This window comes from Mobula hypostoma, chromosome 6 (genome assembly GCF_963921235.1).
Source record: "Mobula hypostoma chromosome 6, sMobHyp1.1, whole genome shotgun sequence".
NCBI classification, from domain to species: domain Eukaryota; kingdom Metazoa; phylum Chordata; class Chondrichthyes; order Myliobatiformes; family Myliobatidae; genus Mobula; species Mobula hypostoma.
In genome coordinates, this window is record NC_086102.1 from 111120853 (window position 1) to 111146767 (window position 25915).

General features: G+C 48.1%; 1 protein-coding gene across 1 annotated transcript in view; it reads right to left on the reverse strand.

Annotated features, from left to right (window-relative positions):
• Positions 1 to 6111: 6111 nt before the first annotated feature.
• The window catches only part of LOC134348302 (insulin-like growth factor-binding protein 5), a 26024-nt gene continuing 6220 nt past the window's right edge, over positions 6112 to 25915 (reverse strand). Inside the window, exons 2-4 of the mRNA XM_063051465.1 lie at positions 17505 to 17728; positions 16982 to 17101; positions 6112 to 10918 (exon numbers count right to left, since the gene is read on the reverse strand). Of these exons, the coding sequence (XP_062907535.1) occupies positions 10796 to 10918; positions 16982 to 17101; positions 17505 to 17728 (467 nt within the window). The 3' untranslated portion in view covers positions 6112 to 10795. The remainder of the gene's footprint in view (positions 10919 to 16981; positions 17102 to 17504; positions 17729 to 25915) is intronic.

Consider the following 25915-nt stretch of genomic DNA (forward strand, 5'->3'; position numbering starts at 1 on the left):
CCTCCCTTTGACTTACTGAACAGTTCTGACATTTTCTGAATTGTGGTTTTTTTTCCCTAAGATTTTCCTTCTGTATTAATGGTATCTGGTAATCTACAGTCCTGCAAGTAAATTTTAGTGAAATTTAACTAGGATGAAAGCAAATTTTCAGTTTGATTTAGAGACATAGAAAACCCATGGCACAGTACAGGCCTTTCGGCCTACAAAGCTGTGCCGAACATGTCCTTACCTTAGAACTGCCTCGGCTTACCCACAGCCCTCTATTTTTCTAAGCTCCGTGTACCTATCCAGGAGTTTCTTAAAAGACCCTATTGTATCTGCCTCCACCACCACCGCCGGCAGCCCATTACACGCACTCACCACTCTCTGCGTTTTCAAAAAAAAACTTACCCCTGACATCTCCTCTGTACCTACTTCCAACAACCTTAAAACTATCCCCTTTCGTGCTAGCCATTTCAGCCCTGGGAAAAAGCCTCGGACTATCCACAAGATCAATGCCTCTCATCATCTTATACACCTCTATCAGGTCACTTCTCATCCTCTGTCGCTCCAAGGAGAAAAGGCTGAGTTCACTCAACCTATTCTCATAAGGCATGCTCCCCAATCCAGGCAACATCCTTGTAAATCTTCTCTGCACCCTTTCTATGGTTTCCACGTCCTTCCTGTAGTGAGGTGACCAGAACTGAGCACAGTACTCCAAGTGGGGTTTGACCAGGGTCCTATATAGATGCAACATTATCTCTCGGCTCTTAAACTCAATCCCACGGTTGATGAAGGCCAATGCACCGTATGCCTTCTTAACCACGGAGTCAACCTGCACAGCTGCTTTGAGCGCCCTATGGACTTGGACCCCACGATCCCTCTGATCCTCCACACTGCCAAGAGTCTTACCATTAATACTATATTCTGCCATCATATTTGACCCACCAAAATGAGCCACCTCTCACTGATCTGGGTTAAACTCCATCTGCCACTTCTCAGCCCAGTTTTGCATCCTATCAATGTCCCACTGCAACCTCTGACAGCCCTCCACACTATCCACAACACCCTCAACCTTTGTGTCATCAGCAAATTTACTAACCCATCCCTCCATTTCCTCATCCGGGTCATTTATAAAAAATCATGAAGAGAAGGGGTCCCAGAACAGATCCCTGAGGCACACCACTGGTCACCAACCTCCATGCATAATATGACCCGTCTACAACCACTCTTTGCCTTCTGTGGGCAAGCCAGTTCTGGATCCACAAAGCAAGGATACCATGCCTCCTGGGGTACCTTATCGAATGCCTTGCTGAAATCCATATACACTACATCTACGGCTCTACCTTCATCAATGTGTTTAGTCATGTACTCAAAAAAAATTCAATCAGGCTCGTAAGGCACAACCTGCCTTTGACGAAGCCATGCTGACTATTCTTAATCATATTATTCCTCTCCAAATGTTCATAAATCCTGCCTATGCAGAACCCCACGCAAATATCCCCCGAACATTTGCCACATTTCTTTTGTACGTTTCCCTGAGAACATCTGTTTCCAATTTATGCTTCCAGGTTCCTGCCTGATAGCCTCATATTTCCCTTTACTCCAATTAAATGTTTCCCTAACTTATCTGTTCCTATCCTTCTCCGGTGCTATGGTAAAGGAGATAGAATTGTGATCACTATCTCCAAAATGCTCTCCCATTGAGAGACCTGACACCTGACCAAATTCATCTCTCAATACCAGATCAAGTACAGCCTCTCCTCTTGTAGGCTTATTTATATTGTGTCAAGAAACCTTCCTGAACACACCTAACAAATTCCACCCCATCTGAACCCCTTACTCTATGGAGATATCAATCAATATTTGGGGAATTAAAATCTCCCACCATAACAGCCCTGTTATTATTACACCTTTGCAGAATCTGTCTCCCTATCTGCTCCTCGATATTCCTGTTACTATAGGTCTATAAAAACCGCCCAGTAGAGTTATTGACCCCTTCATATTCGTAACTTCACCCCACAGAAACTCCGTAGACAACCCTTCCATGACTTCCTCCTTTTCTCCAGCTGTGACACTATCCCTGATCAACAGTGCCACTCCCCCACCTCTTTTGCCTCCCTCCCTGTCCTTTGTGAAACATCTAAAGCCTGGCACTTGAAGTAGCCATTCCTGCCCCTGCACCATCCAAGTCTCTATTATGGCCACAACATCATAATGCTGATCCAGGCTCTAAGCTCATCCGCTTTATTCATAATACTCCTTTCATTAAAATAGACACATCTCAAACCATCGGTCTGAGCACGTCCCTTCTCTATCACCTGCCTACCCTCCCTCTCGCACTGTCTCCAAGCTTTCTCTATTTGTGAGCCAACCTCCCTTTCAGTTTGGTTCCCACCCCCAGCAATTCTAGTTTAAACTCTCCCCAATAGCCATAGCAAACCTCCCCACCAGGATATCGGTCCCCCTGGGATTTAAGTGCAATCCATCCTTTTGTGATCTGTAAATGAAGCTAGTTTCATTTTCTCATTCTGAAGGTCATGCTAAACTTTCCTGTGATGAAGTACAGCCAATGCCAGGTAGTCTGTCCATAAAATTGGTTTGTAACTAAACTCTTTTTGGTTCTAGGCACAACTGTGGGAAATTCTTCAACCTTTCCCTGTGTGCCTCCCCCTATCTGTGTGGGCATCTAGCTCTCACTCACACAGAGAGATGAGTGGGGAGAATGGGATTGAGAAGGGTAATAAATCAGCCACGATGGAATGGTGGAGCAGACTCGATGGGCTGAATAGCCTAATTCTGCTGCTATGTCTTATGGTTTCTCACACACAACATGCAAAACAAAATTTTCACTAAGTACAATAAATTCTGCAGATGCTGGAAATTCGAAGCAAGTCACAGGTCAGGCAGCATCTATGGAGAGAGATAAACAGTCAACATTTTAAGGTTCTCAACCCAAATCTTTCACTGTTTATATTCCTCTGGATGCTGCCTGTCCTGCTGAGTTCCTTCAGTGTTTTATATGTGTTGCTCAAGTTATTCACCGTACCTTGGTACATGTGACAATAATATATCAATTTACAATCTCTCTTTCTTCCTCTCTCCCTCCATCTCTCTGTCTCTCTCTTGCTCCTTTAGTTTTGCCTTTTGCCTCTGGTTCAGTATTGACAGCAGAGCATTCTGTCAGTCAGCTCCTAGCCCATCTCCTGTTCTGCCTGGTCAGTGTGCCCGTGTTAGCAGGGCCTTTTAACTCAGCCTCTTGACACATCTGAAAGAGTAAGAGATGTGCCAAGCACTGTTAACACTAAACTTATGTTAATTAAACATTACTAAACATGTCATCGGTTGCTGGAACTGAGACCATGGAGTATAGAAGAAGATCTGCTCAGTGGTTCAAAAACCTACCTACAGGAAAGACATCAACAAGCTTGAAAGACGACCGAGAAAATTGACAAGGATGTTGCTGAGACTTGAGGGCCTGAGTTGTAGGAAAAGGCTGAATAGGTTTCTCTGGACCGTAGGAGACTGAGTGATGACAGAGATGAGGGGAGGGGCAACATTTCAAGAGAAATTTAGATAGGTACGTTGCTGGGATGGGTAGGGAGGGCTACGGTCTGGGTGCGGGTTGATTGGACTTGATAACAGTTCAGCACAGTATAAATGGGCCAAAGGGTCTGTTTCTGTGCCTTTGTGCTCTGTCATTCTACACAGCACTTTGACCACACCCTTCCAACCCCCATCTTCTCATATATGTCCAAAAGGTCACCCCTCAGCCTCCTACACACCAGAGAAAGCTTTTTTAACAATTTATTTAGAGATCCAGTGCAGTAACAGGCCCCTGTGGCCCAATGAACCTGTGCCGCTCAGTTAAATGTGGCTAATTATCTACTAACCAGAGCAATTGGAGGAAACCGAGGTACCCATGGGGAGAACGTACAAACTCCTAACAGCCAGTGGCAGGAACTGAACCTGGGTGGTTGGCATCTTAATTAAGTTAACCTCTATGCTACTGTGGCACCTCACCTTGCAAGGTACAGGTCAGGATTGTGGTGGAACACTCCCCACTTCCCTGGGCGAGTGTGGCTCCAGCATTTCATGGTGGCGCGGTAGTGTAGCGGATTAACGCAACACTATTACAGCTTGGGACATCAGAGTTCAATTCCAGCAGTGTCTGCAAGGAGTTTGTATGTCTGACTGAGCGGTTTTCCTCCAGATGCTCCTGTTTCCTCCCACATTCCAAAGATGTCCCCATTAGTAGGTTAATTGGTCATTGTACGTTGTTATTAATTGGTGGCAACTGTTGACGCAGCTCCAAGTTCTGGCATGGCCTTCTGCATGCTGCATCTCCAAATACATAACTCTCAAGAAAGTTGACACCATCCCATACTTGATCATCACCCCATCCACATGTCCCCCCCCAATCCCAGTCATTCCGCTCTCCAACGCCAGCGCACAGTAGTTACAGTGTACGTGCTCTACAAACGTAACGTGTTTACTCCAGAGCCCCTCCCAGACCCACTGTCGCTTCCACCCAGATGGACAAGGGCAGAGGTGCAGTGGGTAAGTCGTTACAGCATCAGTACGCCCGCCTGCAGGCCCCCCTCACCCTCTCTCCCTCCTCCCTCACATTTCGTACTTGGAATTATTTGAATTGGCTAATCATTTTCATAAAGATTAGCTTTATTTGTCACGTGTACATCGAGGCCGACAGTGAAATGTGTCATTTATGTCGACGACCAGCCCAATCTACAGGTGGGGCCGGGGCAGCCCGTAAGTGCTGCCGGGTTTCTGGTGCCAGAGTGGCGCCTCCACAACTCGCTAACCCTGACCAGTGCGTCTTTGGAACGTGGGAGGGAACGAGAGCGTTTGGAGGGAAGCCTGTCAGTCGGGCGGCGATCGTAGAAGCTCCTTACGGACAGCAGTAGGAGTTGAACCCGGACTGCCGGTGCTCTCATGCTTTTGCATTGAGCACTACGTTACTATGATCGTTTGCACCGAAGTGTACCACCAGTGTTTCACCAGCACTGTGTCTATACTGCAGACCTCCCTCTCCAACAGCACCGTGGAAGCATCTACGCCAGAAGGGCTGCAGAAGATCACGACACTGCTAGGGGCCCCTCGGTGGCATATTGCAGCGTGGGCGTCAGAGTTCAGAGTTCAATTCTGCCCTCCACTGTAAGGAGTTTATACATGCCTCCTGTAAGCGCATGGGTTTCCTCCCAGTCCAAAGGTTAGTAGGTTCATTGGTCATTGCAAGTTGCCCTGTGATTAGGCTAGAGTTAAACAGATGGGTTGCTGGGTGGTGTGGCCTGGGAGGGCCTGTTCTAAATAAGTCAGTGCTTACTCCCACCACCCCAACTGGCCATCACCCCCGACACCCCAATTCCCACCGTGAACAGAGTCCATTGTCCTTGGTCTCAGTCGGACAGGGTCCGTACCCATATGGACTCAGTGCTGCTCGGGTAGTCGTGGAGCACCGCAGCAGAGAAACAGGCCCTTCAGCCCATCTAGTCTGTGCTGAACTATTAGTCTACCTAGTCCCATTGACTGTATCCAGGCCACGGCCATTCATACGCCTCTCATCCATGTAGCTATCCAAATGTCTCTTGAATGTTGCAATCAAATGGTTTGTATTGGTGTCATTAATTTATCCACTTTGCTACAAATGCCACTCTCACTCCGGTGGAGTGGTTGTCTGCCTCCACCACTAATTTAAGGGTATGTCCTTACACCACCCTCCCTGCCATATTCTGGTTATCAATACCCACACTATCATGAAGGACTACATTCACACCACCCTATGAGTGAAGAAGTTCCCACTCTTGTCCTTTGGCCCATCTAGTCCGTGCCAAACTGTTACTCAGACTTGTCCCACCTGGACCATAGCCCTCCATACCCTTCCCATCCACGTACCTATCCAAATTTCTCTCAGGTGTTGAATTTGAATTTGAATCTGCATCCGCCACTTCCACTGGCAGCTCGTCCCACACTTGCACCACCCTCTTGAGGGAAAAAGTTCCCATTCAAAATTTCACCCTTAACCCATGACCTTTAGTTCTTGTGTCACCCAACTTCAGAGGATAAAGCCTGCTTGCACTTACCCTAAAAATGCCCCTCATAACGGAACGGGCAAGTTAATCTAGCTCACTCATTGGCTGTGTACATATCTTTATTAAATAAAGGCCTTGTCATAACAAAAGACAAAGGTGAAGGATAAGATAAATTAGAGTTGAATAAATAGCATACAGTGTCCACCTCATCAGAAATATAACAAAAATATTTAGTACAAAACATTGAACGGAATATTAGCTAAAACTTTCTGCTTCATTAGACATGAAAGAAAGTCTCGTCCAGTCACAAGGTTGTTGGGTTGGGAGTTACACAGGTTGTGACACTCAGGGCTGAAATGTTAGGCAGTGTGTTGCTGAAGATGAGCACATTTGGTTTGGGTAGGGCAGGGTGATCACTCTTCTGAAGCTTATCCTCTTTCTGTTACAACAACACGACATTGAACCAGGCAGGGACCATCCCTTTGATCCTGATGTGGCCTCCTGGGGATGTCATGGAACACTGTCCTTCCCAGTTCTCCCATTCCCGCAAACCCACTCACCAACCAGGCGGAATGCTCCCTGTCGTAGCACCACTCTACATGGAGCGAGGGCAGGTTCTCACTGCAGTGACCCTTGCAGACCAGAGAGTTACTGGAGCACTGGGGAGATACCCAGCTCACAGGAATGCCAGAGAGACACTTGGTCATGGTCACCGGGAGATCAGAGGCACACTGGATCATGGTCATTGGGAGATTAGAGACACAGGGAGATTGGAGGCACCCCGGATTGTGGTCACTGGGAGATGAGGCACACTAGTTTATGGTTTCTTGGAGATTAGACACTAGGAGACACACTGGGCTGTGGTCATAAGAGATTGGATGCACTGGGCCGTGATCACTGGGAGTTCAGAGACACTGGATCATGTCGGAGGGATTGAAGGGTAGATGGTCAGGATAGACTGACTTCTTGGGGTGTTTATGAACATATTGACCTGTGTCACTTGGGAACATCATTGGCGCTGAAATGTTGGCGTGGAGCAGGGCCCAGACTGGATTATATCAGGGATCTCCTTCCCTGAGGAAGGCCTGTGAACCAAGAGAGATCCTGGTCTCCTGATAACCAGTCCATGATCAGATTTCCTCAGAACACTATTCTCCCTGAACTCTGGACAAGTCCTCCCTTTGTCATCAATCCTCTCTTACCCAGCCCGGTATCCCTTTCATTGTACCTGCTTCTCCCATCTGGAATGGAATCTGTAACCTTACATGCAGCACAAGCCAGGATGCCCCTCGATTGCTCCCCCCAAAGACCCTCAGGGACTACTGCAGGCAACAGACCCAGGGACAATCCACTCAGGCACACTTACTTCCAGTCGGTCAGCCTGTTGGGACGTGAACAGGAACGGGAGGGTGAGGGTCAGACCCCCGCGTCTGTTCCTCAGTGTTGGTGTGAAGCTGAGGATGTACCAGGCCCAGCTTAGGTCAGGGACCATCTTCCCCCCAAGAAAGGTCTGTGAACCTGCAGGCTCCTGGTCTCCAGATCACCAGTCTATGATCAAATTCCATTCATCTTCGTGAGTTGATAAGAGGGTGATCCAACCTCATCCTCACAATGTTCAATATAACCACTTCACCTCAACTGAAACTCTCACTCTGAGTTCTACAGCCCCTCATCATGCTGATCGTTCAAATGTTTATCTCCCTCCCCAATCCCGTTAGCTCTCAATGAACTGCCTCCAGGCATCATAGATGATAGAAGTCCAGAGCAACATGCACAAAATGCTGGAGGAACTCAGCAGGTCAGGCAGCACTTATAGACAGAAATGAACAGTAGATATTTCAGGCTGAGCTCCTTCATCAACTCTCATCAGGACAGCCTCACTTCCCTTCAGCACCTTCACTTTCTTGACAACGGATCCAAACAGTTCCTCTCCACCACCTCCCTCATCTATCTGGCAGAACCTGTACCTACTCACAGCAACACACACAAGATGCTGGAGGAACTCAGCAGGACAGGCAGCATCTATGGAAGGGAATAAACATTCAAAGTTTTGGGCCGAGATGTTTCATTAGTCCTGAGGGTGAGATTCCTCAGACTCACTCTCCGAAGGTTTTGCCTCGTGAATAAAAACTTGTCTAGTTCCCTGTTACGTGTGGCTCAGTTTTAGTTAGGCCTCAGCAGCTCACAGCACAGGGGTGGGAATGAGGGGGAGAGAGAGAGATGACTGTATGATGGAGGGGCTGTGGAGAGAGAAAGGGAGTTTGCGTTTCGGATCAGCAACACAGATTATCTCTATATCTCCCTGTATGGTCGACGTCTGCCCTGCTGAGTGTCTAACCCCCATTCTTTCCAGTGCTGATGAAGGGTCCTAGCCCAAACCATCAACTATACATCCCGCTGTGTATGTTGCCTGAGCTTCTGAGTTCTTCCAGAGTTTTGTGTGTGTCCCTTCAGGGTAAAGACCTGCAGAAATTCACCACCTTGGTGAGAAGGTCCAAACGACTACCCCCTAATCTTGTAGCTCTTGTTCAACACTTCCCCCACCGGTGTAATACCTTCCCTGGTCTCCTTCCTCCGAGCATCCGGCTCCCTTTGAGGAACGGATCTCCACACATCCACCATCTTCCATTCTGATCAGCTGATCTCCTCACCCAGAACGTTCCATGTGGAGGACCCCAGCTGTGCCTGGGTCCTGTTTATGGCTGTCCCCACATCAGGCGCTGGGGATGTGGATCTAGGTGCTCACAATGTTGAGAGATCCTGAACTAGTTTACAATTCCTTAAAACCATAAATGCCTGGATTGATGCAGGCCAACTACACAATCCCATTGTTTTAACACTTGGCTGATGCATTTGTAAACGTCTCATGGTCACCATTTTGCAAACAATATCTCATAGTCTGTGGGCCAGCCTGTGCTTTTAACTTCAATTTACAAAAAGAACTGAAGACTGGTTCTGTCTTGAATTAATATCTGCTATATTCACATAACTCCAGAATACTCGCTAACAGGGACCAGGGGATAAAGAGAGTCTACGATGAAACCTCTCAGCTATGGTTCTAATCTCTGAGGAGTAATGGAGTTAAGGTTTCAAGCGATCCCACAAATACAACACAGAGAGTAACGTGGTCAAAATGCAGTCGTAATATTCAGAGTTCATCCCATTTTCAATTTCGCACAAAACCCACCGACGGAATTTCTTCCACTGGGAGCTGTGTTTCGTCATGTTTCCCACCCCGGGAACTCAGCTTATTCACATTCCCACCTCCTCCTCCTCCAGGTTCAAAGATCCTACTCTGCGGAGGAGGGAGACTCCACTGGTTGGTTGAGTTCACCATTTAGACTTGGCTGAGGGGCATCTTGGCTGAGATGCGGCTGGGGAACAGTGAGATACATACAGCCTCTACAACCCCGTTTGATTAGGGTGGGGACCCTTTGACCCACTGAATCTTTGCTACCTCACAGAACAATCCCACTGCCCCCCTGCTCCCCACATAACCATCAACTCCCCCCAGATTCTACCCTTCACCAACACACTGGGGGCAATGTACAGAGGCCAATTGAGCCACCAACCCCAGATGTCGTTGAGATGTTGGAGGTAACCAGAGTATGTGGTCACAGGGAGAATATGCAATGACCACTCTTCACAGTGCCAGGGGTCAGGATCGAATCAGGGTCTCTGGGGCTGTGAGGAGGAAGAGAAACCGCCAGGTTGGCTTGGTCTGAGCCAGGGTCAATGATGGGCAGGTAAGGAGTGGGCACTTTGACAGGTGCAACGGAGCAGAAGGTCAAACAGCTCTACAGTGACCGTTGGGGCTAGTTGCCCCAGAACCCAGCTGAACAGAAGTGGATAGCGAGGAACCGGCCCAGTTTGCACATGCTCTGGTCCAGTGGAAGGCAAGGCCATCTCCCCAGCAGGTGTGGGGGTGGGTGGGTAGGTTAGTAGAAACCTCCCTAAACCCCTCAACCCCTCCCACCCACCAAGAAGAGTTAAGGCACAAAGGGTTTCACATTGCGGTACCAGCTGCTGGCAAGTAGGGGGTGCCACTGCTGGCTCTAAAGAGTCGCCCTTTAGTGGCCATAAACAGTACTGCAGCAGCACCAAATGGGTGGGGTCTCAGCCTATGCCCTGCAGCGGGTAGCGGGTTTGGACTGGAAGTTGGGGGTGCTGAGTGGTATTCATCCCTTCCTCGCCTCACATCATCTTAGCCACCTCGACTGACAGCACGTGGCATCACCCCTCTTCCACAGACTTGTCGCCCACCACCCCTCCTCCTCCTCCCACCAGCGCCAGAGAGGAGGAAGATGCACAAAGCGACAGATCTCTCCTCCCCTGCTCTATCCGGGAACCTCCCAGCCTGTGGGCTCCATCACCGGGCACCATTCATCCCACTACCTCACTGGGAGTTTGGGAGTGAAAGATCATCTTACATTACAGGAAGGGTATCTCACGCAAACAAATGACAAAATTACCCAATCTTGACCCTTCCTTTTGTCTCAAAAGTCAAATTCCATTTAGCAACAGGTTCTTTCACAAGAGAACAAAAAGTAATTAAAACTAGCTGCTCGTAGCTTGACATATCCGGTGTCCCAAAAAGTAATGATAGCATACTATTTTGTAAAATTATTATACTTTAGGTTTCTTGCTGCACTCATGGCTGAGCTGTTGTACAGTCCTGAGTTGGGCTAACAGCTCGGGAGGGAAGTCCTCTGGAGATGGTCGGTTGGTTGAGGAGGAGGAGGAGAGACTGGGCTGGAGGACGCGTGTCAATCTGTCTCGAGCGTCTGGCACTGGAAGTCATGGTGCATGTAATCGGAGCCGGGCAGCTTGAAGCCATACTTGTCCACGCACCAACACAGGCCTCTCCGCTTCCCCTTCGATGGCTTACACTGAAAGAACAGGTCAGAGTTTGTGTTAACATGGTAGAAAGGGGGCTGACCTTATAGAGATGTACATAGAACACTACAGATATTGTGCCGACCCTTTAACCTACTCTAAGATCAATCTAGCCCTTCCCTCCTACATAGCCCTTCATTTTTATATCAGCCATGTGCCTATCTAAGAGTTTCTGAGATATCCCTAATGGATCTGCCTCCACCACTCACCCACCAGGTTCCTCTGTGTAATTCCACTTAATACTTCCCTCCAATCATCTCAAAATTATGCCCCCTCATACTAGTCAATTCCATCCTGGGAAAGAAGTCTCTGGCTCTCCACTCTATCTATGCCTCTTGTACACCTCTATCGAGTCACCTCTCATCCTCCTTCGCTCCAAAGAGAAAAGCCCGAGCTCGCTCAACCTATCCTCAGAAAACGTGCTCTCTAATCCAGGCAGCATCCTGGTAAATCTCCTCTGCACCCTCTCTGAAACTTCCACCTCCTATAATGAAGCAAATAGGACTGAACATAATATATTACAAACAAGAGAAAATCTGCAGATGCTGGAAATCCAAGCAACACACACAAAATGCTGTGGAACTTAGCAGGCCAGACAGCATCTATGGAAAAGAGCATTGTCGACGCTTCAGGCCGAAACCCTTCGAAAGGACTTCTTCCCCAACCTGTCAAAGGGTGTCGATCTAAAATTCTGACTGTTTATTTCCCTCCATAGATGCTGCCTGACCTGCTGAGTTCCTCCAGCATTATGAGTGTGTTACACCCATTAGATTATGACTTAAAGTTCAGCCTGTGGCCAGGGGCAAGAGGGTGCGACGGTGAGTGAGGCAGGTAGGAGGGTCCAAGAAGTAGTGCTGGAGGGGCTTCAGCCTTTGAACTTGCCCAACAGGTTTAGGATTGCTTGCTGTGAGGATCAGAGTGAGAGCTGTAGGAAGGATGAGCAACCGAACCAAATCACTGTGGTTCAGGGAGCCATTAGGGGGCGGGTGGAAGAGAAGAGAAGAGTGGATGTGATTGGACATAGGGGAATAGATACAATTCTCGGTTCAAAGGATCAAGAGTCCTGAAGGCCGTGATGTCTGCTTGCACAGGAATATAGAGTGGGAAGGGTAAAGTGCAACTGTGGCCCAACAACGAAGGGAAAACAAGAAAAAAGGTTTTGCTGAGGGAATTTGAGTAGCTTGGGACTAAATTAAAGCACAGAACCAATAACCTCTAGTCTTTTAACTGAGCTGTGTGCAAATCGGCAAAGAGACAGTAGGATCAGGAAGCTAAATGTGCAGATCAAGTATTGGTGTGGATATGAATTTGTGGGATTTGGCACCAGTACTGGGGAAGGAGGGACACCTGAACCATGTTAAGACCAGGGTCCTGGAGAACTGTTAACTAGGACTGTGGATAAGGCTTTAAACAAAAGGTGGGGGTGGGAGGGTTTAACAGCTTGGAAAAGTGAGGAAAAAATAAATTCCGAGTGCAGGAGAGGTTATGGAAGTGTCTGGAATAAAGAACAGGACAGAAAGTTTAACAGCGAAAATGAGATTTTGCTTGATGGTATGCTGCCAGGGTCAGGGACCTCTCAGATTGAGTCCACAGCATCCCTAAGTGGGAGGGTGAACAGCCAGAGGTCGTGATCCACATCAGCACCAACGACACAAGTAAGAAGGGTGACAAGGTCCTGCAAAGCGTGCTCAGGGCTTCAGGTGCTAAGTTAAAGGACAGGACACCCAGGGTTGTGATCTCAGGTTTGCTACCCATTCCACACCTCAGTGAGGCCAGAAATAGGAAGATCATACAGTTTAACACGTGACTAAGGAGTCAGTGCAGGAGGGAGGGCGTCAGACTTCTGGATCCTTGGATTCTCTTCCAGGGAAGGTGGGACGGTTTGCACCTAGAGGGAAAGTAGTATCCTTGTGGGATGGTTTACTTGTGCTGCACGGGGGGGGGAAGAAGTTTTAAATGAGAATTGCATGGGGGTGGGAACCAGTGGAGTGGTTGTAAGGAAGGATGTTGTTAAGCCAGGAATTGAAAGATTAAGTATGGTGAGACTACCATTCTGAGAAAAGGTGTATGAGGTTGGGGCATGGATCAGCATGTGGAATTATGGTATTATAGCCATTAGTAAGACTTAGCTGCTGGAGGGGCGGCTCTATATTCCAGGGTTCCATTGTATTAGGTATGATAGAGTGGGAGGGTGGTATTACTAGTCACAGAAAATGTCACGGCAGTGCTCAGACAGGATAGACCAGAGAACTCATCTAGTGAGACTATGTGCGTGGAAGTTGAGAAAGGGATAACCACATTAATGGGATTATATTATAGACCAGCCAATAGTCAGTGGGATTTAGAGTTGTGATCATAAGGTTGTGATAACAACTGATTTCCAAATATTGACTGGGACTCCCATACTGTAAAAGGGCTAGATTGGATACAGTTTGTCAAGTGTGTTCAGGAAAGTTTCCTTGTTCTAAACATAAAGGTCCCATCCAGAGGGATTGCTCGTAGGGAATGAGACAGGGCTAGAGATAGAAGTTGGTGCAGTGGAACAGTTTGCACCTAGTGATTAGTTACAACATATTTATGGAAAAGAATAGGGCTGGTCCTTGGGTTGAGACTCTAAATTGGAGAAAGGCCAATTTTGATGGTAACAGAGAGGATCCGGCAAGTGTGGATTAGGACAGGTTGTTTTCAGGCAAATGTGTACTTGGTATGTATGAGGCCTTCAAAAGTGAAATTTTGAGAGTACAAAGTTCGGATGTTCTTTTCAGCATAAAAAGTAAGGATAACAGGTCTGGGGAACTTGGTTTTTAAGACTTATGATGGCTTTTGCTAAGAAGTATGTAGCAAGTACAGGCAGGAAAGAACACATAAGGTACCTGAGGAGTATAAGAAATGCACGAGAACACTTAAGAAGGAAGTCAGGAGGGCTTAAAGAAGGCTACATGAGGTTGCTCTAGCAGACAAGGTGAAGGAGAATCCCAAGGGCTTCTACAGATGCATTCAGAACAAAAGGACAGCAAGGGCCAAAATTAGTCTGCTTGAAGGTGAGTGGTCATTATGCATGGAGCCAAAAGAAATGGAGGGGATCTTCAATGGATTTTTTTGCATCTGTATTTACTAGGGAGACAGAAACAGAACCTATAGAAGTAAGCCAAAGCAACAGTGATGTCGTGGACCCAATACAAACTACAGAGGAGGAGGTCTTTGCTATCTTGAGGGAAATTAGGATGGCTAAATCCTCCGGGACTGACAAGGTGTTCCTGCAGACCTTGTGGGAGGCTATAGCAGAAACTGTGTGTCCTTACAGAAATAGTTAAAACAGCCTTAGCAACAGGTGAAATGCCGGAGGGTTGGAGGATAGCTATTGTTATTCTGTTATTTAAGAAAGGCTTTAAAAATAAGCCCGGAAATCATAGGCAGTGAGCCTGACGTCAGAAGTGAGTAATTTATTGGAAGGCATCCTAAAGGACTGAATATATAACTATTGGATAGACAGACATTGATTAAGGATAGTCAACATGGCTTTGTGCATGGTAGGTTGTGCCTAACCAATCTTAGAATTTTTTCTAAAGAAGTTACCAGGAATGTTAATGAAGACAAGGCAGTGGATGTGGACTACATGGACTTTAGCAAGGCCTTTGATAAGGTTGCATTTGAGAGGTTAGTCAAGAAGTTTCAGTTGCTTGGCATTTGGGATGGTAGTAATTTGGATTAGACATGGACTTCATGGGAGAAGGTAGAGTGTTGGCTCTCTGACTGGACGATTTGACGAGTGGAGTGCCGTAGGGATCAGTGCTGGCTCCGCTCCATGGTCGATTGTCATCAGTATCAACGTTCAGGATGATAAATGTGCTACACTGGAGCGGCAAGTTTGTGGATGACAAGACTGGGATCTTGCTGGACCGTGAGGAAGGCTATCATGGCTTGCAGCAGGATCCGGACCAGCTGGAAAACTGGACTGAAAAACGGCAGATGGAATTTAACGCAGACAGTGTGAGGTGTTTCACTTTGGGAGGACAAACCAGGGTAGGACTTGCACGGTGAGCGGTAGGGAACTGAGGAGAGAGGTAGAATAAAGGGATCTGGGAATCACTATTCCATCTGTGTGGGTGCTCAGTCACGCATTAACTGAAATGCTCCCGCGCAACTGGAATAAAGACAGACGAGAAAGTGTTTGCACTACATGAAAGATTGTCTTTGCTGTATTTCATTATACCCTTCAATGAATAAATATGTTTTTTCAATTTTTGTTCTAATTAATCATAGTATGCAGATGACAAAAACAAACACATTTGAAGTGCCACGCAGTTTTGAGGCCGTGTAAGAATTTCCTGTTCAGAGCAATGGCTGCTCCTTACAGCTGCAAGAAAAATTAGAAGGAATGTTGAGAGAGGAGATCTGATTGAAACATATAAGATTATTAAGGGATTGGACACGTTACAGGCAGGAAACATGTTTCCGATGTTGGGGGAGTCCAGAACCAGAGGCCACAGTTTGAGAATAAGGGGTAGGCCATTTAGAACGGAGTTGAGGAAACACTTTTTCACCCAGAGAGTTGTGGATCTGTGGAATGCTCTGCCTCAGAAGGCAGTGGAGGCCAATTCTCTGGATGCTTTCAAGAAAGAGTTAGGTAGAGCTCTTAAAGATAGCAGATTCAAGGGATATGGGGAGAAGGCAGGAACGGGGTACTGATTGTGGATGATCAGCCGTGATCACAGTGAATGGTGGTGCTGGCTCGAAGGGCCGAATGGCCTACTCCTGCACCTATTGTCTATTGTTGCTGTGAATACAGATTTCTAATTCCTTGAAGGTGGCATCACAGGTAATTAGGGTCATGAGGAGAGCTTTTGGCACATTAGCCTTCATAAATCAAAGTATTGAGCACAGGAGATGGGATGTTATGTTGAAGTTGTACAAGGTGTCGGTGAGGCCGAATTTGGACTACTGTGTGCACTTCTGGTCACCTATCTACAGGAAAGATATTAATGACACTGAAAGAGTGCAGAAAAAATTTACAAGGATGTTGTCAGGACTTGAGGACCTGAGTTATATTGAAAGGTTTAATAGGTTAGAACTTTATTCCTTGGAGTGTAGGAGAATGAGGAGAGATTTGATAGAGGTATAGAAGATTTATAGATAGGGTAAATACAAGCAGGCCTTTTCCACTGAGGTTGGGTATGACTAGAACTAGAAGTCATGGGTTAGGGATGAAAGGTAAACTGTTTCACGGGAGCTTGAGGGGAGACCACTCAGATGATGGTGAGAATGTGGAACGAGCCTCCAGCGGAAGTGGTGGATTGGAGTTGTATTTCAACACATAAGAGAAATTTGGATAGGTACATGGATGGGAGGGGTATGGAGGGGTAGAGAGGGGTAACCCAAGGTAACATGGGGACAAAATTGAAAAGGGTGATGAATACAGGACTGAAGATGTTATATTTGAATGCACGCAGCGTATGGAATAGGAATAGATGATCTTGTAGTGCAGTTGGAGACTGGCACGTATGACATTTTGGGCATCGCTAAACCGTGGCTGACAGAAGATCATTGTTATAAACACAACAAGGATACACATTGTATCGAAAGGACAGGCAGGTAAGCAGAGGGGGTAGGGAAACTCTATTGGCAAAAAATTAAATCGAATCTTTAGAAAGAGGTGGCATAGGATTGGAAGATGTAGAATCCTTGTGGGTAGAGTTAAGAAACTGCAAGGGTGAAAAACAAACCCTTGATGGGAGCTGTAAACAGGCCTCTGAACAGTAGCCAGCCTTGTGCATCCTCCGCCTGATGGGAGAGCAGAGGAGAGAACGTTTTGGGTGGGTTGGGTCTTTGATTATGTTGGCTGCTTCACTGAGGCAGTGAGAGGCGTAGACAGTCCATGGAGGGGAGCTAGTTTTCTGTGATGTGCTGAGCTGTGTCCACAACTCTCTGCAGTTTCTTGCAGTCCCGTGCAGAGCAGCTGCCGTACCAAACTGTGATGCATCCAGGCAGGATGCTTGGTGGAAGTTGGTCAGGTGTGTGACTGCAGCTCGACACCAGAGGACAAGACGACAACTAACCTGTTTCCGTTTATAGAGACCCTTGCGGTCGCAGTTGGGGATGTAGACCTCATCGGGGCTGAGGTAGACCGCCTTGTTCAGGCTCTGTAGCACCACCTCCATCTGCCGTCGACACGGACCCTGCGGAGAGAGCGTCAGCCAGTTACAGCGGGAACTGTCTCTTCGTGCCGGCCCACCGTGACCTGACTGTCCAGCGGTGACCCCAACCCCTGAGCCCTCCCCACGGCACAGAGTCTACAGTCAGAGCGCCGGCCTGGTACGGCAGGAACCGTCAGCGAGTGCTAACTGCCCTCCTCTGCCAACTTCAAACCCCCGACCCCACCCCCTTCCCCCTGCACAGAACCTGCAGAGAGAGTGCCAACTTGTCACGACGGGTCTTCACCCACCAGCCCACTGCTAGCCCCAGTGATGGGGAGGTATTGTTCATCTACATATCCCCCTGGGGTGGGGAGTGGGTGCGGTGAGGAGAGATTGTGGGGGAGCAGAGGGACGTGCTGCCGGGCTGCGGGTCTGTCTGACTCACCAGCTCGGAGTCGTGTTTGTACGGGGACTGGTGCCGGTCGTGGGCCGTGTTTTCCGAGGACGAGATGATCTTGGACACGCGCTGCCGCTTCTTCTGGTCCCGTTTCAGCGCCTCCACCTTCTGGTTGGACAGGCGGACGTGCTTCTTCAGTACAGGTTTGGTGATGTAACCGTCCTCTGTCCCCTCGGAAACCGGCACCTCCTCAGTCATGGAGGACCCCCTCTCTGTAACAGAGACCGGAGAGTGATGAGGGAGGGCAGTACTGAGGTGGGGGGCACTGCTGTTGGGGGTAGCACTCACACTGTGTTTGATAATCCTAGATGGGAAATGAATTCTGAACAATACCCTGGGAAAAAGTCTCTGTCTATGTATATCTCTATCAAGTCAGCTCCTTCACTCCAAAGAGAAAAGCCCTAGCTCACTCAACCTGTTCTCATAAGCCATACTCTCTAATCCAGACAGCATCCTGGTAAATCTCCTCTGCACTCTCTCTAAAGCTTCCACTTCCTTCCTATGATCAACTGAACACAATTCTCCAAGTGTGGTCTAACCAGGGTTCATTTAGCTGCAGCAACGCTCTGAATTCAATCCCCTGACCAATGAAGAACAAACGCCTTCTTAGCCACCCGATCAATTGTGCAGCAACTTCGAGGGTGTGGATCAAAAGATCCCCCTGTCATTGAATAACACTGAGGCCTTGAAGTACAAATTCACAGTTTCCCAAAAAAAGATAGCAACGCAGGTGGAGAGGCTAGTGAAGAAGGCATCTCACACACTTGCCCTTATAGACTTGTGCATCAAGTATTAATGTTGGGACATCATGCAGGAAGTTGAGATGAAAGTTAGACCACACTTGGAGTACTGCGTGCATTTCTGGTCTCCACACTACAGGAAGGATGTGGTAGCAATAGAGAGAGTGCAGAGGAGACTCTCCAGTTACAAGGACAGATTAGAGAGTCAGGGTTTATTCTCCCTGCAATATTGAATGCCGAAGGATGACCTTGTAGAGTTTTATAAAATCATGAAGGGCACGTCTGGAATGGAAAGAATTGCACGGTAGCGTAACAGTTAACACATCGCTTTGCAGCACCAGCGATTACCGATCAGGGCTCAATTCCCGGTGCTGTCTGTAGGGAATTTGTACGTTCCTTCTGTGACCATGTGGGTTTCCTCTGGGTGTTCCGGTTTGCTCCCAAATTCCAGAGACATATGGTTAGTAAGTTGTGGGCTTGCTATGTTAGCCCTGGAAGCCTGGTGATACTTGCGGGCTGCCTCCAGCACATCTTCGTTTACGCAAAGCAATGAATTTCATTGTGTGGGTCGATATACATGTAACAAATAAAGTTTATCTTTCTCAAAGTTCCAAGTATATATATTATGAATGTAGGTATGTATATTTCGCCATATACTACCTTGAGATTCATTTTCTTGCAGGAGTTAACAGGAAAAAAATAAAAAAAACAATAGAATTTTAAACATAGAACATTACAGTACAGCACAGGACATGGTGTTTTGTTAACCATTTAACCCACTTTAAAACCAATCTAACCCTGCCCTCCCACACTACCCTCCATTTTTGTCCAGGTTAAACTCCATCTATCATTTCTCTGCCCATATCTGCAACTGATCTACATCATGCTGTATTCTTTGCCTGCTTCCACGCTATCCACAACACCACTGATCTTCGTGTCATCTGCAGACTTTCTAACCCACCCATCCACATTTTCATCCAGGTCATTTATACACATCACAAACAGCAGAGGTCCCATTTCGGATCCCTGCGGAACTCCACTAATGACAAACCTCTAGCTAGAATAAGTCTCTTTGAGCACGACACTCTTTCTTCTATGGGCAAGCCAGTTCTGAATCCAAATTGCCAATTTACCATGGATCCCGTACATCTTCATCCTCTGGATAAGCCTCCCTTGTCAAACACCTTACTAAAATCCATGTAGTCAACATCCACTGCTTTAACTTCATCAATCACCCTCATCACTTTGTCAAGAAACTCAATCAGGTTGGTAAGGCACAACCTGCCCCGTACAAAGCAATGCTGGCTCACCCTAATTAGCTCGTGGTTTTCCAAATGCTCATAAAACCTATCCTAAGAATTCGCTCCAGTGACTTCCTACCACTGATGAGAGACTCACTGGTCTATAGATTCCAGGATTATCCCTAGTTCCCCTTCTTGAATAACGGAACAACGTTAGCTACTCGCCAGTCCTCCGAGACTTCACCTGTGACGAAAGAGGACATGATGATATTGGTCAAGGTCCCAATGGTCTCTTCACTTGCCTCTCTCAATAACCTGGGGTATATCCCCTATCCTTTATCCACCTTAATGCTCTTTAAGTGATGCAACAATACGTTCTCCTTTAACTCGAAATGCCCTAGCGTATTAATACACTTGGCACTAATCTCTCTAAGCAGCCAGTGGTGCAGTGGCATCTGCACCGGAGCTCCAGGCAAGTGGCCCTGGGTTTGAATCCAGCCACATTCCGTTACCACTTTGGTCGAGCTAGCAACTCAGCCTCATAAAAAGCAGATAAAAGTGCTAAAGGAATGGCAAGGTTGCCACCCGGTGCAGAAAGAAACAACAAACTGATCTCCCTATCCTGTATATCCTTCTCCTTGGAAAAATGTGCAAAGAAAACAAGGGAACAGAACAGTAACACGAGGAATTCTGCCGATGCTGGAATTTCAAGCAACACACATCAAAGTTGCTGGTGAACACAGCAGGCCAGGCAGCATCTCTAGGAAGAGGTACAGTCGACGTTTCAGGCCGAGACCCTTCGTCAGGACTAACTGAAGGAAGAGCTAGTAAGAGATTTGAAAGTGGGAGGGGGAGGGGGAGATCCAGAATGATAGGAGAAGACAGGAGGGGGAGGGATGGAGCCAAGAGCTGGACAGGTGATTGGCAAAAGGGATATGAGAGGATCATGGGACAGGAGGTCCAGGGAGAAGGAAAAGGGGAGAGGGGAAAACCCAGAGGATGGGCAAGGGGTATAGTGAGAGGGACAGAGGGAGAAAAAGGGAGAGTGAGAGAAAGAATGTGTGTATATAAATAAATAACGGATGGGGTACGAGGGGGAGGTGGGGCATTAATGGAAGAACAGTGCGGCCTTGAGTGGTTCGAGAAGTACTGTAGGGCAGGAGTGCCTGGAACTGGGGAGCACAGGTCTAAGGTGAGAGGGTAGACGTAGATAGAAATCTGAGGGATAGGTTTTTCACACAGAGGGTGGTGGGAATCTGGAAGAAGCTCCCAGAGGAAGTGTTAGAACCAGCTACAGCAACAACATTCAAAAACATTTTGGCAGATATTTGGATGGAAAAGGAGCAGAGAAATAAGGGTTGAATGCAGGTGAATGGGATTAGTGTAGGTTGGTACCATGCCCGGGTGGGATAAAGAGCTTGTCTCTGTTTAACTGCATGAAAGTAAATTCGGGACAGGACTGGAGGAGGGGGAGGGAGACAGGCTGGGGCAGAGAGTGTGTTCTGAACATGCTGACAGAGAACTGGTCCAAGGGTGGCGGAGGTGCGGAGGTGGGGAGGGGGAGCACAGTGAGGAAGGGCAGTATTTCATAACTCCTGGAACGAGACAAAAGCAAGAACAGATTCCACTCCGGAAGCCGACAAGGACTGACTGGAGTTTAAATATATCACACTGACTGGTGTCAGTTTACAGACAGAACACACACAGGAGCAATCAACCAGTATGTGCTTGTGTGTCTAGGCACACACAGGACCCATTAGTGTGTGTGACACCGTCCCCCAGTGAGGGTCAGTGTGTGTGTGGGACCGTCCCCCCAGTGAGGGTCAGTGTGTGTGTGGGACTGTCCTCCAGTGAGGGTCAGTGTGTGCGTGAGACCGTCCCCAGTGAGGGTCAGTGTGTGTGTGTGTGGGACTGTCCCCCAGTGAGGGTCAGTGTGTGTGTGGGACCGTCCCCCAGTGAGGGTCAGTGTGTGTGTGGGACTGTCCCTCAGTGAGGGTCAGTGTGTGTGTGTGGGACCGTCCCCCAGTGAGGGTCAGTGTGTGTGTGGGACTGTCCCTCAGTGAGGGTCAGTGTGTGTGTGGGACCGTCCCCCCAGTGAGGGTCAGTGTGTGTGTGGGACTGTCCTCCAGTGAGGGTCAGTGTGTGCGTGAGACCGTCCCCAGTGAGGGTCAGTGTGTGTGTGGGACCGTCCCCCCAGTGAGGGTCAGTGTGTGTGTGGGACCGTCCCCCCAGTGAGGGTCAGTGTGTGTGTGGGACTGTCCTCCAGTGAGGGTCAGTGTGTGCGTGAGACCGTCCCCAGTGAGGGTCAGTGTGTGTGTGTGTGGGACTGTCCCCCAGTGAGGGTCAGTGTGTGTGTGGGACTGTCCCTCAGTGAGGGTCAGTGTGTGTGTGGGACCGTCCCCCCAGTGAGGGTCAGTGTGTGTGTGGGACTGTCCTCCAGTGAGGGTCAGTGTGTGCGTGAGACCGTCCCCAGTGAGGGTCAGTGTGTGTGTGTGTGTGTGTGGGACTGTCCCCCAGTGAGGGTCAGTGTGTGTGTGAGACCGTCCCCAGTGAGGGTCAGTGTGTGTGTGTGTGTGTGGGACTGTCCCCCAGTGAGGGTCAGTGTGTGTGTGTGTGTGGGACCGTCCCCAGTGAGGGTCAGTGTGTGTGTGGGACCATCCCCCAGTGAGGGTCAGTGTGTGCGTGAGACCGTCTTCCAGTGAGGGTCAGTGTGTGCATGGGACTGTCCCCCTGTGAGGGTCAGTGTGTGTGTGGGTCCGTCCCCCAGTGAGGGTCAGTGTGTGTGTGTGTCTGGGACTGTTCCCCAGTGAGGGTCAGTGTGTGTGTGGGACCATCCCCCAGTGAGGGTCAGTGTCTGTGGGACCGTCCTCCAGTGAGGGTCAGTTTGCGTGCAGTATCTGTCATTTTAAAAGCACGGTGATCTGACCTACGCTGGTTTGAATGAACCACCCTGCTCTAGAGAATGAAGATCCTGTTTGTCATCAGCTGATATCACATTAAGTTCAGGGAGTGGCGTGGCTGCTGCCAATAACCGCTGCTCTGTCTGCGTTCGACCCTCACGGGTCTTTCTGTGAAGCTGCCCCCAGTCAATGTTCTCCTGTGCATTGACAGCAGTAAACTCCCAACGAAAGCAGAGGCGGAAGAAACCCTTGCAGTCCCTTCCAGGGCCGGAGTGTACCATTAGTTTTGCAACTGTAAGTATGCCAACGCAAGAAACTGGAATTGGTTTATTATTTTCACATGTGCTGTGGTGCACAGATTCCAAACCTTCGCTCCATCTGCAACAGGCAGGATTTCCCAGTGACCACCCATCTTAATTAGACTTCTCATTCCAACATTCAAGCTGATGCCCTCCTCTCGCGCTGGAGGAGAAACATCTCATATTCCATCTGGGTAGCCCCTAGCCTGACACGATCCTCGATTTCTCCCCCTCCCCTTCCTCTTTTTACATTCCCCATTCTGGTTCCCCCTCTTACCCCTTCTCCTTACCTACCCATCAACCCCCTCTGGTGCCCCTCCTCCTTCCCTTTCTCCCAAGGGCCGCTCTCCTCTCCAATCAGATTCTTCCTCCTTCAGCCCTTTACCTTTTCCACCTAACACCTCCCAGCTTCTCACTTCATCCCCCTCTCCCTCACACATCCACCTACCCTTCATCTGGTCTGACCTATGACCTGCCAGCTTGCCCTGCTTCCCTTGCCCCACCTTCTTATTCTGGGCTTCTCCCCGCTTCCTTTCCCTCCCTTTGCATTCCTTTCCGGGGCTTGACTTTCCACAGATGCTGCCTGACCTGCTGATTTCCTCCAGCATTCTGGCAGCGTTGCCCTGGATCGCGGGATCTGCAGAATCCCCCGTTCGATAGATGGAGCGAGGTCGACGGGCAGAGCAATTGCCACAGCCACATCACCGTGGCTGTGGACTTCCGCTCCCTAAACTCTGACCCCTGGCCTCATGGGCTGGTGAGCGACTGTTCGGCTCCCCGCCACCTGCACAATACACAGGCTGCTGTGGGTGAGAGGCTGAGCGTTCAACAAAGCAGTAAAAATAAACCCGATCCGAGCAGTTTAAAAATAATATCGATATTTTTAAAAGCTTTGGCATTCTGTCAAAGATCACATCGACTGTTCCAGAGTAAGCACATGGCTTGTCTTGCAACCACAGAACATTAACCCTAACCTTGCCAATAAACTGTGACTCCGTACAGTTACACAATGAGTGATCCTCAGAGTCGTAGAACATCAAGTCCGAAAGAGAGCTTTTGGCCTTCATAAATCAATGTACTGAGTACAGGAGAAGGGTTGTTGTACTGAAGTTATACAAAACATTGGTGAGGCCTAAATTGTAGTATTGTGTGCAGTCCTGATCATCTACCTGCAGGAAAGATGTCAATAAGATTGAAAGAATGCAAGGAAAATTTACAAGGGTTTACAAAATTATGAGGGGTATCGATGCAAGCAGGATTTTCCAGAGGTTGAGTGAGACTAGAACTAAAGGTCGTGGGTTAAGTGTGAAAGGTGAAATGTTTAAGAACATGGTGGGGCGTAATTTTTTCACTCAGAGAGGTGGGAGTGAAGAACGAGCTGCCAGTGTAAGTGGTGGATACAGGTTTGATTTTAACATTTAATAGAAATTTTGACAGGTACACGGATGGGAGGGGTACTAAAGACTAAGTCAATGGGACTCGGCTGATTAGTAGTCTGGCACAGAGTAGATGTAGTTTTAAGAATATTCCTCTAATACAGCACATGAAGAGACCCTTCTTCAGTGCCCCATCTTTGTCAACCACAATGCCAACCCCACCTGCCTGTACATGATCCATTTCCCTCCATTCCCAGTCCATTCATGTGCTTTTAAACTTCACTTTGTATCTGCCTTCGCCACCACCCCTGGGTGTGCGTTCCAGTCACACACCACTCTGTGTAAAAAAAAAACCTGCCCCACACATTCCCTTTAAACTTTCCCATCTCACTATGCTCTCTATTAACTGACATTTTTAAAAGACTGATTATCAATCCATCTATGCCTCTCAATTTTACACACCTCCATCAGATCCCCCCTCAGCTCCACCACTCCAGGAAAAAAAAGAAGTTTGTCCATCCTCCCGTAGGTCATACCCTCAAATGCATGAAGCATCCTCGTGAAGAGCACATAGTAGTATAGTGTTGAGACCCCGAGAAAGGTCTCGGTCTGAAATGTCGACTGTTTGTTCATCTCCATGGATGCTGCCTGACCTGCTGACTTCCTCCAGCACTTCCGACAGTGCTACATTTAAGATATGTTTGAATTGTTATATGAGTGGGAGGGTTATGGTCCAGACGTAGGTCAATGGGAGTAGGCGGAATTACAGTTTGGCATAGACTAGATGGCCTGAAGAGCGTATTTCTGTGCTGAAGTGCCCTATGACTATGATCTTTTCTGCATAGTCACATCTTTCCTACAGCCGAGTGAGCTGAGGTGTACAAGATGAGAGGCATTGATCGTGTGGATAGCCAGAGGCTTTTTCCCAAGGCTGAAATGGCTAACATGAGGGGGTGCTTGGTGCTTGGGAGTGAGTACAGAGGGGGTGTCGGGGTAGGTCTTTCCACACAGAGAGAGGTGGGTGCGTGGAATGCACTGCCAGCAAATGTGGTGGAGGTGGATACAATAGGGTCTTTTAAGAGACTCTTAGATAGGTACATGGAGCTTAGAAAAATAGGGGGCTATGCGGTAGCCTAGGCAGTTTCTGGAGTAGGTTGCATGGTCGGTACAACATTGTGGGCCGAAGGGCCTGTAATGTGCTGTAGGTTTCTATATTCTATTGATCATGAACTGAACACAGTACTCCAGGTGGGATCTCATCAATGTCTTATACAGTTGTAATATGATGTCCCAACTTTCATACGAGTGTTCTTTCTGACTAAAGGCCAGTGTGCCAAATACTTTCTCAACCCACCCCCCTGTCTACCTGTGTTGACTACCTTTACATAGCTCCCTGAAATTTACCAGCCATTGTCATCCAAGTTATTAATATAGACGACAAGCAACAGTGGACCCAGAACTGATCCCAGTGGCACTACACTGGTGATAGGCCTCTAGACTGACCATTCAAGTTGTTGATGCTGCATCAGCATTATACTAACTGCTGTGTAACTTGTTGATGTTCAACAAAGACACGCTTTCCTTTATTAGTCCAGGCACTGAGATCAAAAGTCAGCAAATTATATTGCAGCTTTATAAACTGGTAAGTCCGGAGTACTGCATACAGTTCTGGTCACCCCATCAGAGGATGTTGAGGCTTTGGAGAGGGTGCAGAGGAGGTTTCCAGGATGCTGACTGGAGAGCATGTGCTAGAGCGAGAGGTTGGACAAACTTGGGTTGTTTTCTCCAGAGAGGCAGAGGCTGTGTGGAGACCTGGTGGAAGTTTATAAGATTATGAGAGGCA